This window comes from Neophocaena asiaeorientalis, unplaced genomic scaffold (genome assembly GCF_003031525.2).
Source record: "Neophocaena asiaeorientalis asiaeorientalis breed wild unplaced genomic scaffold, Neophocaena_asiaeorientalis_V1.1 scaffold198, whole genome shotgun sequence".
NCBI lineage: Eukaryota > Metazoa > Chordata > Mammalia > Artiodactyla > Phocoenidae > Neophocaena > Neophocaena asiaeorientalis.
In genome coordinates, this window is record NW_020175221.1 from 984,684 (window position 1) to 998,979 (window position 14,296).

General features: G+C 36.2%; 1 protein-coding gene across 5 annotated transcripts in view; it reads right to left on the minus strand.

Annotated features, from left to right (window-relative positions):
* Window positions 1-14,296, minus strand: part of IPO11 (importin 11) — a 232,856-nt gene that overhangs the window by 50,334 nt on the left and 168,226 nt on the right. For all 5 annotated transcript variants that reach the window (XM_024765365.1, XM_024765366.1, XM_024765364.1 and 2 more), the window contains one exon: window positions 8,687-8,771. In XM_024765365.1, the coding sequence (XP_024621133.1) occupies window positions 8,687-8,771 (85 nt within the window). Of the gene's footprint in view, window positions 1-8,686; window positions 8,772-14,296 lie in introns of those variants that run through there.

The window sequence follows — 14,296 nt, forward strand, 5'->3', positions numbered from 1 at the left end:
ATTCAATTCATTACTTCCTATCCTCTTGGATGGTTTAATGTTACTTGCAATTCCACAGTTTGTAAGAGCTGAATTAACCACTGCAATAGCATATTTCAAGATATGGGGTAAGTTTAACATTGATTTTGAAGTCTCACTTGGTACAGAAAGTTTTGTTCAATCCAACTTTGAAATATTTAGTATTTTTTATATAGCTGGCCTTAGGTTTATAAAAAATATACCTAGGATAACCTTTTTTACATTTTAGCATCACCTAGAAATGAAGATAAGGATATATTAACAGCAATATAGCAGTCAGTCAAACTTATAGGTAGAATCTAAGCAAAGCATAGATAAAAACAAGTAGATCCTCCCATTTTAAGAAACTGGCTTTGTAATGAGCTAATGGCATTGAATATTTTTAAAGAATATGTATGTATTATTTACCAACATACACAAGAAAATAGCTTCTGTGGGTAGATAAACATGCTAGCAGAGAAAATACTGATTATAAAGATCAATGCTTTGTACATGGTGAGCATTCAAAAATGCATATGGAATGAATACAAAAGAAAAATAGCTCATTTTGAAGATGCTACTCTATTGCCACTGTGTGGAGGTCAAGAGAAGCAGTTGTGTAACTGCAGCAGGTAGAATTATTTGGTACCTGACTAAGAGTCAACAGAGAACTACTTTTAAGAGAATGGTGAACTGGGAGGATTTACACACAATTTTAATAAATTGGGCCTTAAGAGAATCAGAATGGTGAAAATATGTTAAGTGACAACCAAAAATAAGTGGCAGCAAGCAAGTAATATAAAAATTTAACGAGTACAACTGCTTTACTTGCAAAATCAGAAGTAATCATTTATAGTCATTATTTTTCAAACTGTTCTTTAATATTAAAGTTTAAGAATTGAGTTTTAAAGCTTTCTAGGAGGCAGAGGAACAAAGACAAATTTTACCTATTTATAATGTTTTTTAAAATTAGATATCAATAAAAACATTCATAATGAACAATTTAGATCTGATTTTCTTGTTAACAAACCAGCTTCTGAATGGCTTTTTCCTATTATCTATCTACAGACTTTACAGAATACTATGTATCAAAGACTGAAGGGAAAAATGAAAACATCTCAGCAATTCTGAAGGGAAAAAAAAGAATCAGATGGCAGGCCATAAAGTAACAAATGTGAGTACTTCTATGTTAATGATTAAAAAGCATTCAAGCCTATACTTCTATAGTTTCAATCAAGCAGTAGCATAAGAATATCCAGTAGTATGATAAATGAGAAAAATCTGACAATTAGTATAATAGATTTTCAGGGGCCATCTATGATACTATTATAGGTTACGTAAACAGCCTGTAAATATTTCATATTCTTGTTGAATAAAGAAAAATGAGAAAACGGGACATCTTTCATTGTTATCAAAATAAAATTTGAAAACTTCACAAATTAAGCAGGGATTAAATAAAACAATTTTTATTTTCAGTAGTAAAAAGTTGTATCAAAAGATTATTTTAGTAATGTGAAAATAAGAGAAACGATTTTTTTTTTCAATACTTTAAAAATGCTGCTCTGCTACTGGCTTGCCTGCACTGTTTCCAATGACAAGTTTGCCACTGGCCTTATCTCTTTCCCTCTCTATATAATGTGTCTTTTTCCATTACGCTAGGAGGTGGATCCAAAAAGATATTGCTTGTTTTATGTCAGAGTGTTCTGCCTATGTTTTCCTCTGCGAGTTTTATAGTATCCAGTCTTACATTTAGGTCTTTGATCCATTTTGAGTTTATTTTTGTGTGTGGTGTTAGAGATTGTTCCAATTTCATTCTTTTTTTTTAAATTTATTAATTTTATTTATTAATTTTTGGCTGCACTGGGTCTTCGTTGCTGCATACAGGCTTTCTCTAGTTGTGGTGAGTGAGGGCTACTCTTCGTCACAGTGCGGTGGCTTCTCTTGTTGCAGAGCACAGGCTCTAGGTGCGTGGGCTTCAGTAGTTGTGGCACATGGGCTCAGTAGTTGTGGCTCACGGACTTAGTTGCTCCACAGCATGTGGGATCTTCCCAGACCAGGGCTCGAATCTGTGTCCCCTGAATTGGCAGGTGGATTCTTAACCACTGTGCCACGAGGGAAGCCCCAATTTCATTCTTTTACACGTAGCTGTCCGGTTTTCCCAGCACCACTTAATGAAGAGACTTGTCTTTCTCCATTGTATATTCTTGCCTCCTTTGTCATAGATTAATTGACCATAGGTGTGTGGGTTTATCTCTGGGCTTTCTATCCTGTTCCATTGATCTATATTTCTGTTTTTGTGGCAATGATATACTGTTTTGATTACTGTAGCTTTGTAGTATAGTCTGAAGTCAGGGAGCCTGACTCCCTCAGCTATGTTTTTCTTTCTCAAGATTGCTTTAGGGGCTTCCCTGGTGGCGCAGTGGTTGAGAATCCGCCTGCCAATGCAGGGGACATGGGTTCGAGCCGTGTCTGGGAGGATCCCACATGCCGCGGAGCAACTGGGCCTGTGAGCCACAACTACTGAGCCTGCGCGTCTGGAGCCTGTGCTCCGCAGCAAGAGAGGCCGCGACAGTGAGGCTCGCGCACCGCGAAGAGTGGCCCCCGCTTGCCACAACTAGAGAAAGCCTGTGCACAGAAACGAAGACCCAACACAGCCAAAAATAAATAAATAAATAAATAAATAAAAGATTACGTTAGCTATTAAGGGTCTTTTGTGTTTCCATACAAATTAAAAAACATTTTTTTCTACTCTGTGAAAAATGCAATTGGTAATTTGATAGAAATTGCAATGAATCTGCAGATTGTCTCGGGTAGTATAGTCATTTTGACAATATAGATTCTTCCAGTCCAAGAACACAGTAAATCTTTCCATTTGTTTGTGTCATTTTTTATTTCTTTCACCAGGGTCTTATAGTTTTTGGAGTACAGGTCCTTTGTCTCCTTAGGTAGGTCGGATTTTGCTTTTAAGCTTTATTTGGCAGGAACAGAGCAATACCTAATCTAGGGCTAATTTTGCTCCACTGCCGAGGTAATACAATTCTGAGTCCTCTACCTAATACTCTGTGAATTCTGAGATTTCCACTCTGACATGAGGGACTACTCCCTGCTCTGTGTCAGCTCTGAGTATTGTTCTCGTAACAATCCATTCTGGAGGTTCTTTCTCTGGACTTGGGTAACTTCTGCACTTGTATGTGCTAATCAGTACTCAGGTGAAGACTGAGAGGGGACCCAATGAAGATCCCCAAAATTCTATGTGAGCAGCTTCCTCTTCTCTGGTAACCTGAGCCACTCTGGTGTCTTCAGATTTCCAGCTTCCTCTCCTCAAATCAGAGAGACCACTGGGCTCCCTAGGCCACTCCCTGGAAACTGAAGGCAGTAATACGTGGCAATCAGCGGGCTCACAGTGTTTGTTTTTTGTTTCTCAGGGATCATTATCTTTCGTATTCTGATCTCCAATATCTTTTTTAAAATGCAGGTGGTAAAGGCAGTCAAAACATACAGAAAAGTTGCTATGTAAGTCTAGCAGAGGGCAAGATCATTTCTGTAACTGGGTATGGGTAGGAAAGGTGATCAGTGAGAAGAGAGAGTACCTCATGAGAAAAATGGCAAAAGAGTAAGCTGAGTGGAGAGAAGGAGGATAAAGGGGCTACTCCAGATGGAAGGACTAGTATGAACTCCATAACAGAGACAAGAAAACATAGATATGAACGGAGATAAGTTATTTGGTTTAGGAGACAGCATGGGGAAAAAGGAAGACAAGCCTCAAAAGGTTGGCTGGAGTCATATTACAGAGGTCTGTAAAGATTAACAAGGAGTTAAATTCTTATTGCAGTGGTTCTCAACCCTGGTTGTACATCAGAATAATATGTGCCCCTTTAAAGAAATATGTATGCTTGATTCCCAGGCCCAGAAATGTAGTAGGTCTAAAGCAGGGAGGCAAAGGATATGGTCTGTCCAAAGTTAAAAACAGCAGAAAAACAAGGAAATCTAGGTTAAAAGCTGGGAAAGTGATTATGAAAACAAGGACGAATTATGGGGCTCCAGATAAAGGTACAAAACAGATTTACCAGGAGAAAAGGAATAGTTAGTGAGGAAGAAGAAGAGGTTGTGATGAGAGAGAAATGTCAGAGTTCAGGATTTTGGATGAGATCAGTTCCAAATTAGGATAAGTTCAAGATTTAGCATGAGAAATAGAGGGGGAAAATGTAACAGAACTGGGGGAGTTGAGGAAAAGCGAAAAGCTCTAAATTCATAACCAGAGTGACATTTCATGCAAGTTGAATACTAAAGAGTATTTTCAACAATTGTATAATTTACCTTGATTACTCAATGTTATAGGGTAAGGATTCTCAAAAGGCAGTTCAGAAACCACCAATAATAAGATAATGGATTAATCTCATATTATTTGTAAAATAAAAATGTCTTTTTAACATGCATTTCAAAATACTGATATTGAATTAAGAAGAAGACAGTACCTTATTAGTGACAAATACAATTTTGTCTTTCTACTAGTTCTGCTGAGTTTTTTAGAGGTAAATAGGAACAGGCAAAAGAATAATCTTACTGGTTCTCAGTGATCAAAACTGTTCAGGCCTAGGGGCAGGACAGGAATAAAGACGCAGACATAGAGAATGGACTTGAGGACACGGGGAGGGGGAAGGGTAAGCTGGGATGAAGTGAGAGAGTGGCATGGACTTATATATACTACCAAATGTAAAACAGATAGCTAGTGGGAAGCAGCCACATAGCACAGGGAGATCAGCTTGGTCCTTTGTGACCGAGGGGTGGAATAGGGAGGGTGGGAGGGAGACACAAGAGGGAGGGGATATGGGGATATATGTCTATGTATAGCTGATTCACTTTGTTATAAAGCAGAAACTAAGACACCATTGTAAAGCAATTATACTCCAATAAAGATATTTTTTAAATAAATAAATATTATGTAACAACCTAAAAAAAAAAAAAAAAACCTGTTCAGGGAGAGTTTACAATGTCCCATCCCAAACCACCACTATAGTGCACGCTGCTGACATTATATTTGAACTAAAAATTTACAAAACAACATTGTGGAATATTTGCAACTGATAATAAGGTAACTTTCCCTCCAACAATGTATTCTATATTCCAAATGTAAGTAAAAGTCTGAGGAAACCTGCTGTATTTCATAGTTACGCAAATAAGTTTTCAGGGAGAGTTGATGAGAAGGAAGGAAGCTGAAGGGAGAAGGAGAAGAGGGAGGGAAACAGAGGCAGAAGTGGAGGAAGAGGCCATCTATCTGCTCTCAGAAAGAGAAATATCAGGTACCTGAAGGGTATGATTTTCAGACAAGTTCCACTCCCACAATGCAGCACTTGTCCCTCCCTGACCCAGCGCTGTATTTGGCAAGAGTAGCACAGGAGACAATACTCACTCGAAGGCAAAATGCAAGGCATGCTCAGGCTTTATTATATTTGCCACAAGACTTAGGATCTGGTCATGAATTTATCAAATAAAATGCAACCCAACCTAACATATCATCAATTTGTTTAGCTGTGCTACAGCAAAAGCAGAAGACCATATGAATGATGTTTAGATAGACCTTTATTTGTGCTACTGCTTCTACTAGCACAAGTGAGTGAGAAGCTAGTGTAGTTTTAATAATGTTCAACTTATTTATACCCCATTATCAATTAAAGCATCTCTTAAGTATGTATAAAACTAGATTATTATTTACAGAAACAGATTATCAAAATATTTCTAGGGCTTAAACTTTAACAGGAAAGCATGATCAACACAGCTTTACTTATTATATCAAATGTTTCATTAATAATGCTTTCTTAGCAGGTACCAAAACATTGCCAGAAAGAATTAATATGCTCAAAAACTTAAATTTGAGAAGTTTCAACCTATAAATGCCTAGTATGTTGCATTTCACAAAAAAAGAAATTATAAGGAACTTAAAATGTTAAGGTATTAGCTAAATTCTTTATAGAAGAGGTCATGAAATTACCATTCTACTACTGGAGTATACTGGACTGAGAGGAAACTTAGAAATGAAGTGTAATGCTTAAGCCACGTTCAATCTTCTCAGAATTAGTTCCCCCCAAACAGAACAGAGAAGAGCTGGATAAAAAAGCACACAATCAAAAGTCTGGACCGCTTAATAGCTTTCCTGAACAGAAATTTCATCCTTATTTAAGATGAAATACAGAGAATTCTCATAAACTTATGGAAAATCATTTGGCACATTTGATATAATACTTATCATCCACCTTTCTAAATTATAATCACTGCTGCTTCACTCTACCAAAGCAGCTACTGAAATGAAGACGCCACATTTTAGGGACTACTTTAAGACAACAATGACAGTCAGTAAATCAGACTTTCAACTATGTAATCCTGGAATCAAGCAGCTACACTTTTTCTTCCAAGTAAATAAAAAATTTCATTTTAAAATGAAAAAACTCTTTGATGCTAGATTGGTTTTTCTTTTGAATAATAATTCATAATCATCTACCAGCAAACACTTCCCTTTGAAACTACAACCAAGACACATTTAGATAATTCTCAAATAATTTCTAATGTTAAAGACATCACAGTACAAGAATGATGATATAATTACAGAAAGAAAGTACATAATTCATTCTTGTAACCCTGAAGATACAGTGAAACTAATCTTGTTTGTTACTGAAAAGTTACTGAAAAATTAGCACTGTATTCACAATTATATTTATTCAAGGCTAAGATACATAATCTCAGCATTAATCATAAACACTGTGGTATTTATCAGCATAAGACGAAAAGCCTTATGGCTAAGGCACTGGAAAACTTAATAGAGATGACAATATAAATCTACATCAAATAGCTACTGTGACAACTAATTTCAAATAAAATCAGCCACTTTAAAAAATAAAAGTTTTTCTATAAATCAATATTACCTAAAATAGAATAATGATAAAATAATGAGTGCTCAAATAAAATTTAGGATCACAAAACTAAATCAAAGAACTTTAAGGGTTATTTCGAAAACTATGTTCTTACACTGCTCTCTGAGATAGTACTGCACTTACCTTCAAAATAAAGTTAGAATTAAAATTACTACTCTATGATGTTACTAAGGATTCTATATGTAATGAAGAATAGACCTGGGTAGATCAATTTGCAAAGGGCAGATCTACCAGACTAACCGTGTTACTAAGTATACAAAAAGCTGATCTGAAAGGAAGCAGAATACCTATTATTCATTTATAAGTTCAGAACATTATTAAGAAAAATGTTATCGTATTTTTCTATAACACCAATGATATATTCAAGGCTTAAAAAGTAGAGGGGAAAAGACAAATTGTTATGTTCTACCAAAAGGTTATCATTATTCTAAGTGAAGAAAATACATTTTGCATGTATTTAGGATACTGCTTAGCAGTCTCATTTCATGGGAGAAATATTTCCAGAGATATATTCACAATTGAAAACTTCACTAAGACACAGATAGTGGGGAAAGAAAGGAATGGTATTAAGAGCTTTAAAAAAAAAATCAAATAATTTTTTAGCTCATAGGCCTTGGAATTTGCTAATCCAATTTCCCCCTCATTTCTCAGATGAGGAAATGATTCTCAAGAGACAAGGTGACTTCCTCAAGGTCATAATTAACAACACAAACAGGACTAGAATTCAGGTTTTATGAACTCTTGGATATTGTCCTTTCCTCTACACTAGTGCTAGGGAAATGACATCTAGCAATAAAACAAAGTAAAATGGATTAAACTCAAACACAGTTTAAAAGAAGGCTGTCAGAGCCATGCAGTATTAGCTGTACACCTAGGATGAAGCCCTTGAGGATCAATGTGGGATAATTCAAGGAGTGAATATCATGAGTAGACTAATGATAGCCAACACTTACCAAGTAATTATTAGGTGTTCAGCATTATCTATCTCATGACCATTTTATATATTAATTTATTTATTCTATTTTTGAGGTAGAGAGTGCTGTTGTTCTCAATTGCAAATGAGGACAGAAAGTACAATGACGTTAATAACTGGTGAGGTCAGGAGACTAGAGCAGATTCCAAGAAAAAAAGGAGAAGAAGTTTATTTATGTAACTATTTTATATTCACGTGTCAAAGTATTTAAAAATTTATGATTATAAATAATTTTAGAGATAAGATATTTTAGATGTTTCCTATTTTTGGTTCCTTTTTCTTATCAGACTCCTGTAGTGAGAGTTATGGTTTTCAAAACAATTTAGCAGTTAATTTAAAGGCATTCTTATAAAGGCTTGTAATGTATTTCAGAAAAAAATCATTATAAGATCCATGAAATAGGGAATAAAGAAATTTCAATAACTCTCAAAACAGAAGAATTAGCATTACAATTTAAATAAGGTTTGAGGGTCACATGGTTCCTGTAAGTAAAGGAGTAAACCCTCTGCTAAGACAAGAAAGAATTATTTCAGATCAAAAGTTAAACTCAACTTCCTGTACTATGAATGCAATGTATCTGTTTTAGGAGTATACCCCAAATTTCAAAACTCAGTTATGTTATATGAATTCTGCAACAGGGTCAGGCGAATGGATGGATGGATAGATGGATGGACGGAAGAAAGGAAGGAAGGAAGGAAGGAAGAATGGACCACCACATATTTTGAAACATCCAGAATATAATGACAATATATGGTTTTCCCGGATTTTAGAAGCTACTTTTGTAACTTACCATCTTTTTCCTCTTATCCTGTTCTGTGGGTGGCTCTTCATCTTCTGTTACTTTCGGTTCTTCAAGATGAGACATTAACATACAGCTGCAGTTTTTAAAAAAATGTTTTAAATAAATAAAAGTCTATAATATACTAAAAACAAACCTCAAAATACTGAGAACAATAATGCTTCTATGTACCAATATGTGAGGAATAGCTAGATAAATTAGATGTATAATTAAAAAGTTTAATTACAAAAAGATATCTCACTTTTAAAAGGGTCACACCAAATAAAATTTAGAGCATTTTGCTTCAGTATTTAGGTAATAAATTGTAAGAAATTTATTTATAGGCAACTTTTGAACCATAAATCACTTGACAAAGCAAGGTATACCTTTTATATCTTTCTAAAAAATCATACTAAAAAAAAATACTTACAAACACTTAAAATTAATACTTCTTTTCCACTAATCTTCATATGTCTAATTATTTGTTTCATAACAGTAACAGTAATTTAAACAGTAACATCATTAAAACATTAATTATTAATTATGTAACAATCTACTTTGTGCTCCAAATTACATTACTATGCTATGAGGAACCTGTCCCTGATAGCACTTGTACCAGCAGGACAGTTATAAATCATTTTATTTTGATTATCTGCACTACTGCTCTTCACCATTAGCAGAGATAATAGAAATACAGCTTCCTATTCAGTCAACATTGGTTCCAGGGAGACAAGATATGAATATTGTCTAATGAATCAAGTTGATAGAACAAATGTCACTGTTCCTAATTTAGAATAGAATTCAGTAATTTATCAGAGTCATAGGTTCTTAACCAATAAACTGTGGCAAAGAAAGCTTGGTTTCTCTTATGTTTTGTGGCAAGTACAGGAGAAGGACACGTCCTAACTCAGCCGTGTAAATAACTTTTGATTCAGGGTTAAAGACAAGCACTGACACCAGAAACCTGATCAGGCTCACTCCTGCAGGGGACATGAATGTCCTTTTATCCTTAATCCCCCACTATTAAAAAAATAATTTTTGGAACAACTGTCTCTGATGAGTCAGTACACCTGGTGGGATCAAACACTAAGAACCTTAAACTGGAAATCCGAAGCCCTGAAAAACAGCAAAAGCTCAATCGCTAACACACTTCATGGCTTTAACCTCTTGGAACTGCAATGCTTTCGTTCACCATGATATACAAGTTGACTCTTCAACAATATGGGTTTGAACTGCAGGGGTCCAGTTATACGCAGATTTTTTTCTACAGTAAATACTACAGTACTACATGATCCCTCGTTGGTTGAATCCAAGGACGTGGAACCAGAGGAACTGTGGGTATGATGGCCAACTATAAAGTATACTTGGGTTTTCAAATTCAAAGAAGGTGGGTATCCCAATCCCTGAGTTGTTCAAGGTCAACTATAAAATGATACAGCACAACTAGTTGGCCAAGGAACTCTGGCACAAAGTTGGAAAATTATGACATTATTATCTCAACCCAAAAGGTATTTAATTTAATAAAGTAAAATGTTTAGAAAAAGTCTAGATCCCAGTTTGCATTTTAGAACTGAAGTAAGATGGAGTTCCTTCACTTAAGCTATTTTAAGTCTGCTGCAGACTTGAATTTTAACTGCAATAGATCTGGATCTCCATGGAAGTATGCTTTGTACTGCATCAAATCCCTTCACTACATCCCAAAATCTGTCAACTTACTGTATAGTAAAAAACTCTCTGTTCTTCCTTCCCTAAGTTAAAAGATTTATCACACTAATAATAAAGTATATTCTGGATATAAATATACACACTTTTTCCCCAAAGAGCAGGATATTTTTACTTTGCAATTCTGCAAATTGCATTCATTTGCGTCTCTGAAAGGTAGAAAGTGGAGAAAAACAACAAAAAAAATTGAACTGAAAAGCCCAAAGCTGAAATTCTCTACTGCAAGAAAATCTCCAATTAAAAGTCAAATCTTGGGGACTTCCCTGGTGGTCCAATGGTTAAGAACCTGCCTTCCAAGGCAGGGGACGTGGGTTCGATCCCTGGTCGGGGTAGTAAGATCCAATGAAGCCCGAGTGCCCGTGTGTCACAACTAGAGAGCCCGTGCACCACAACTACTGAGCTGTGTGCTCTGGAGCCCAGGCACCACAACGAGAGAGGAGCCCACGTGCCGCAATGAGGCACTCCCGTGCTGCAACTAAGACCCGACAAAATCCATAAATAAATAAATAAATACATACATACATACATATATAAACAGATGTCAAATCTCATTTTGTTGACAAAGATTAAAGATAGGGAATCATGTTTTACATAAAAAGCATGGTGAGAATTAATAGAATTCTAGTAAGCTAAAATGTGTGCACTGTGAATGTAGTAATAGTAATAAAATAATAATAACAACAGTTTAAAATAGGGACAATTAACATGTGAGCATAGGCAGCCACCCCTCACATCCTACTCTCATCCACTGAATACATCCAGGCACTCTAGTCTGCTAACTCGGAATCTTTCCCAACAAGAAACTCCAACCAGCCAAACACAACCAACATTGTTAGCATGCAACATGAAATCTTTTAAATTATTTCTGGTTTAAAGGTACACCTTTCATTTAATCTATACAAACCCACTTCTTTTTTTTTTTGCGGTACGCGGGCCTCTCACTGTTGTGGCCTCTCCCGTTGTGGAGCACAGGCTCCGGACACGCAGGCTCAGCGGCCATGGCTCACGGGCTCAGCCACTCCACGGCATGTGGGATCTTCCTGGACCGGGGCATGAAACCGTGTCCCCTGCATCGGCAGGCGGACTCTCAACCACTGCGCCACCAGGGAAGCCCCAAACCCATTTCTTAAGGTTATAATAAAACTAGAACTGACATTATTCCATTGGTCTCTGCAGTGGACACTTAGGTTGCCTACATAATCGCCCTCCTTCCTAACAGAGCCCTGAACTTGTCGGTTACCCTCCTCTTCCATGTCACCATATGCTTCAGAAAAAGGTGATCTGAGCCCCAGGTGCCAGTGGCTCAGTAAGCAATCATGGCAATCCTATTCCTCTAGTTAATGACTGCTTTCAACAGGAGCGTGTTTAAGAAATTCTAGCCAATTAGACATGAAGGGAAGTCTGATGAAATGCCTTCTAGAAAAGTGTCCTATGATGTTAAAAAGACATAAGGAAAAAGAAGATTACTTGGTTGGCACTGGCATTGTCATGAACTGTAATGCCTAGAAGTACTTGCTGACGATTAGAGAAAGTAGCCTGCATATGAAGTTAATGTGTTGAGGGGATGGAGTAGAAAGAACCTGGTCTTTAAAGATACTGTGAGGTCACAAGTAGCTAATCCTAGAGCCTCTTACCTGCAGTTGTTCTGTTGTAAGGGATAACAAATTTTTTTACTGTTAAAGACAGCTGACTCAGGGTTTCTCTTACTTGCAGCTGAAAATCCTTTTACAGTCCTTTAAATAAATATCTTATCAAAAATTCATTTCTGGGCTCAGGCCAAGAAACAGTCTCCCTCTCTTGATACACCTACTTCCCTCTACATGAAAATAGGAACGAGGTAATTCCTAATGTATCTCTTTGCCCTGGTAGTTAGCAAGATCAGGGCTGTTTTACATCTAGATGCCACATGTTTCGCCATTCAACCTTGTTTAAATTCCTTCAATCCTGTGTTAATAGTTTTCAGTCATAATGAGCATGAGCTTTTCTTATTCACTGCCTCAAATCCTCTAGACTGAAAACAAGCAACTAACTAAAGGTTGTATATTAGCAGTATAGACAAAGTGCCACAAAGGAACAGAGAAGGATGCGATGAATTCTTCCTGAGAGCATGGAAAGGAATCTTAGAGGTAGGTATTTGCGAAGAAGGGCAAAGCTAAGGGTGTGACATGCCAAGAAGAAGAAATGTTGAGTCAAGCCATGTATATAAAAGTGGCACATTTGGGGAAGAAGGTAGAATCTAGGGAGGAAGAGACAAGGCTAATAATGTAAACTGAGGTTCAGCAAAGAATACAGCCCCATCAACTTTATAAGAAACTGGGCTTTTAATTTTAAGACATGGAGCAGAATGGATCAAAAGGGTAAAATTGGAGAGAGAGAGACGCCAAGGAGGTCACTGAGACCAACATAAGTTAGGATAATATACAGGGGATAATTTAGAGTCAAGGAACCAAGGCTTCTTCTGATATCCTCTATTCCATTTTGAAGAGCTATCTGGTGGGTTAATGCATCAAGTGAAGGGAGAAAGATGCTTATATAAGCCTAAATTTTATTTTTGTTTAAAAAAAAAAGCTATATCCTTGATGGCTGATATGTTTTATACTCTCTAACTATAAAAAACAGAATTTATGAGTCTTTTTCAAATAAATTTTAGTGCCTCTAAGCTTCCTGAAATGCTGGCTAAATCCTTTCTTCCTTATTACTTCCCAAATTTTGGCAATAGGTTGTCAATCTCATCTCCCTTTGTGCCTAAAAACAATGCATAATTTAAGGAAAAAAAGGGAAGCCACTCTAACCAAAGACAAGCAGAAAGCAAATTACAGGTGTCATTAATATATTTTCCTTGTTTAATAAAATAAGAACTCTACTAACTAAAATACAAACATAAAGAAACTCACGCAAAAAGATGAAACTAGACCATACACCATACACAAAAATTAACTCAAAAGGAACCAAAGACTTGAACATAAGACCTGAAACAATAAAACTCCTAGAAGAAAACATAAGTGGTTAGCTCCTTGACATTGGTCTCAGTGATGATTTTTTGGATCTGCTCCAAAAGCAAAGGCAACAAAAACAAACAAGTGGGACTACATTAAACCAAAAGGAAATCATTCAAAAAAATGAAAAGGCAACTTACTGAATGAGAGAAAATATTTGTAAATCATGTATTTGATAAGGGGCTAATATCCAAAATATATAAAAATCTAATTCAATACCAAAAAAATCAAACAATCTGATTAAAAAACAGGCAGAGAATCTGCACAGACATTTTTCCAAATAAGACATACAGACGGCCAACAGACATATGAAAGGTCTCAACATCACCAATCATTAGGGAGATGGCAATCAAAAACACAATGAAGTATCACCTCACACCTGTTAGAATGGCTATCCTCAAAAAGTCAAGAAATAACAAATGCTGGCAAGGATTATGGAGAAAAGGGAACCCTTGTGCGTTACTGGTAGAAATGTAAATTGCTGCAGCTACTATGGAAAATATGGAGGCTCCTCCAAAAATCAGGACTACTACATAAATCAGCAATTCCACTTTTGGGTATTTATCTGAAGAAAAACACTAATTCAAACAGATATATGCACCTCCCAGATCTGGGAGACCAGATTATGGTCTCCCAGTCAGTTTGTTGTGCTTACATCCAACATTTTCCTTTTACAAACCAAAACTTCCCTCATGGCTGAGTGTGGCATATAGAGCCAAAAGACCTTGGTTCTAGTCTTGACTCTTCCACTAATTTGCTGTGTCACTGCACTTTTCTGAGCTTCTGTAACCTATCTTTTAAATAATGAAACTACACTAGATAACTTCTAAACTTTATTTCTGAGCTTCTGTAACCTATCTTTTAAATAATGAAACTACACTAGATAATTTCTAAACTTTATTTC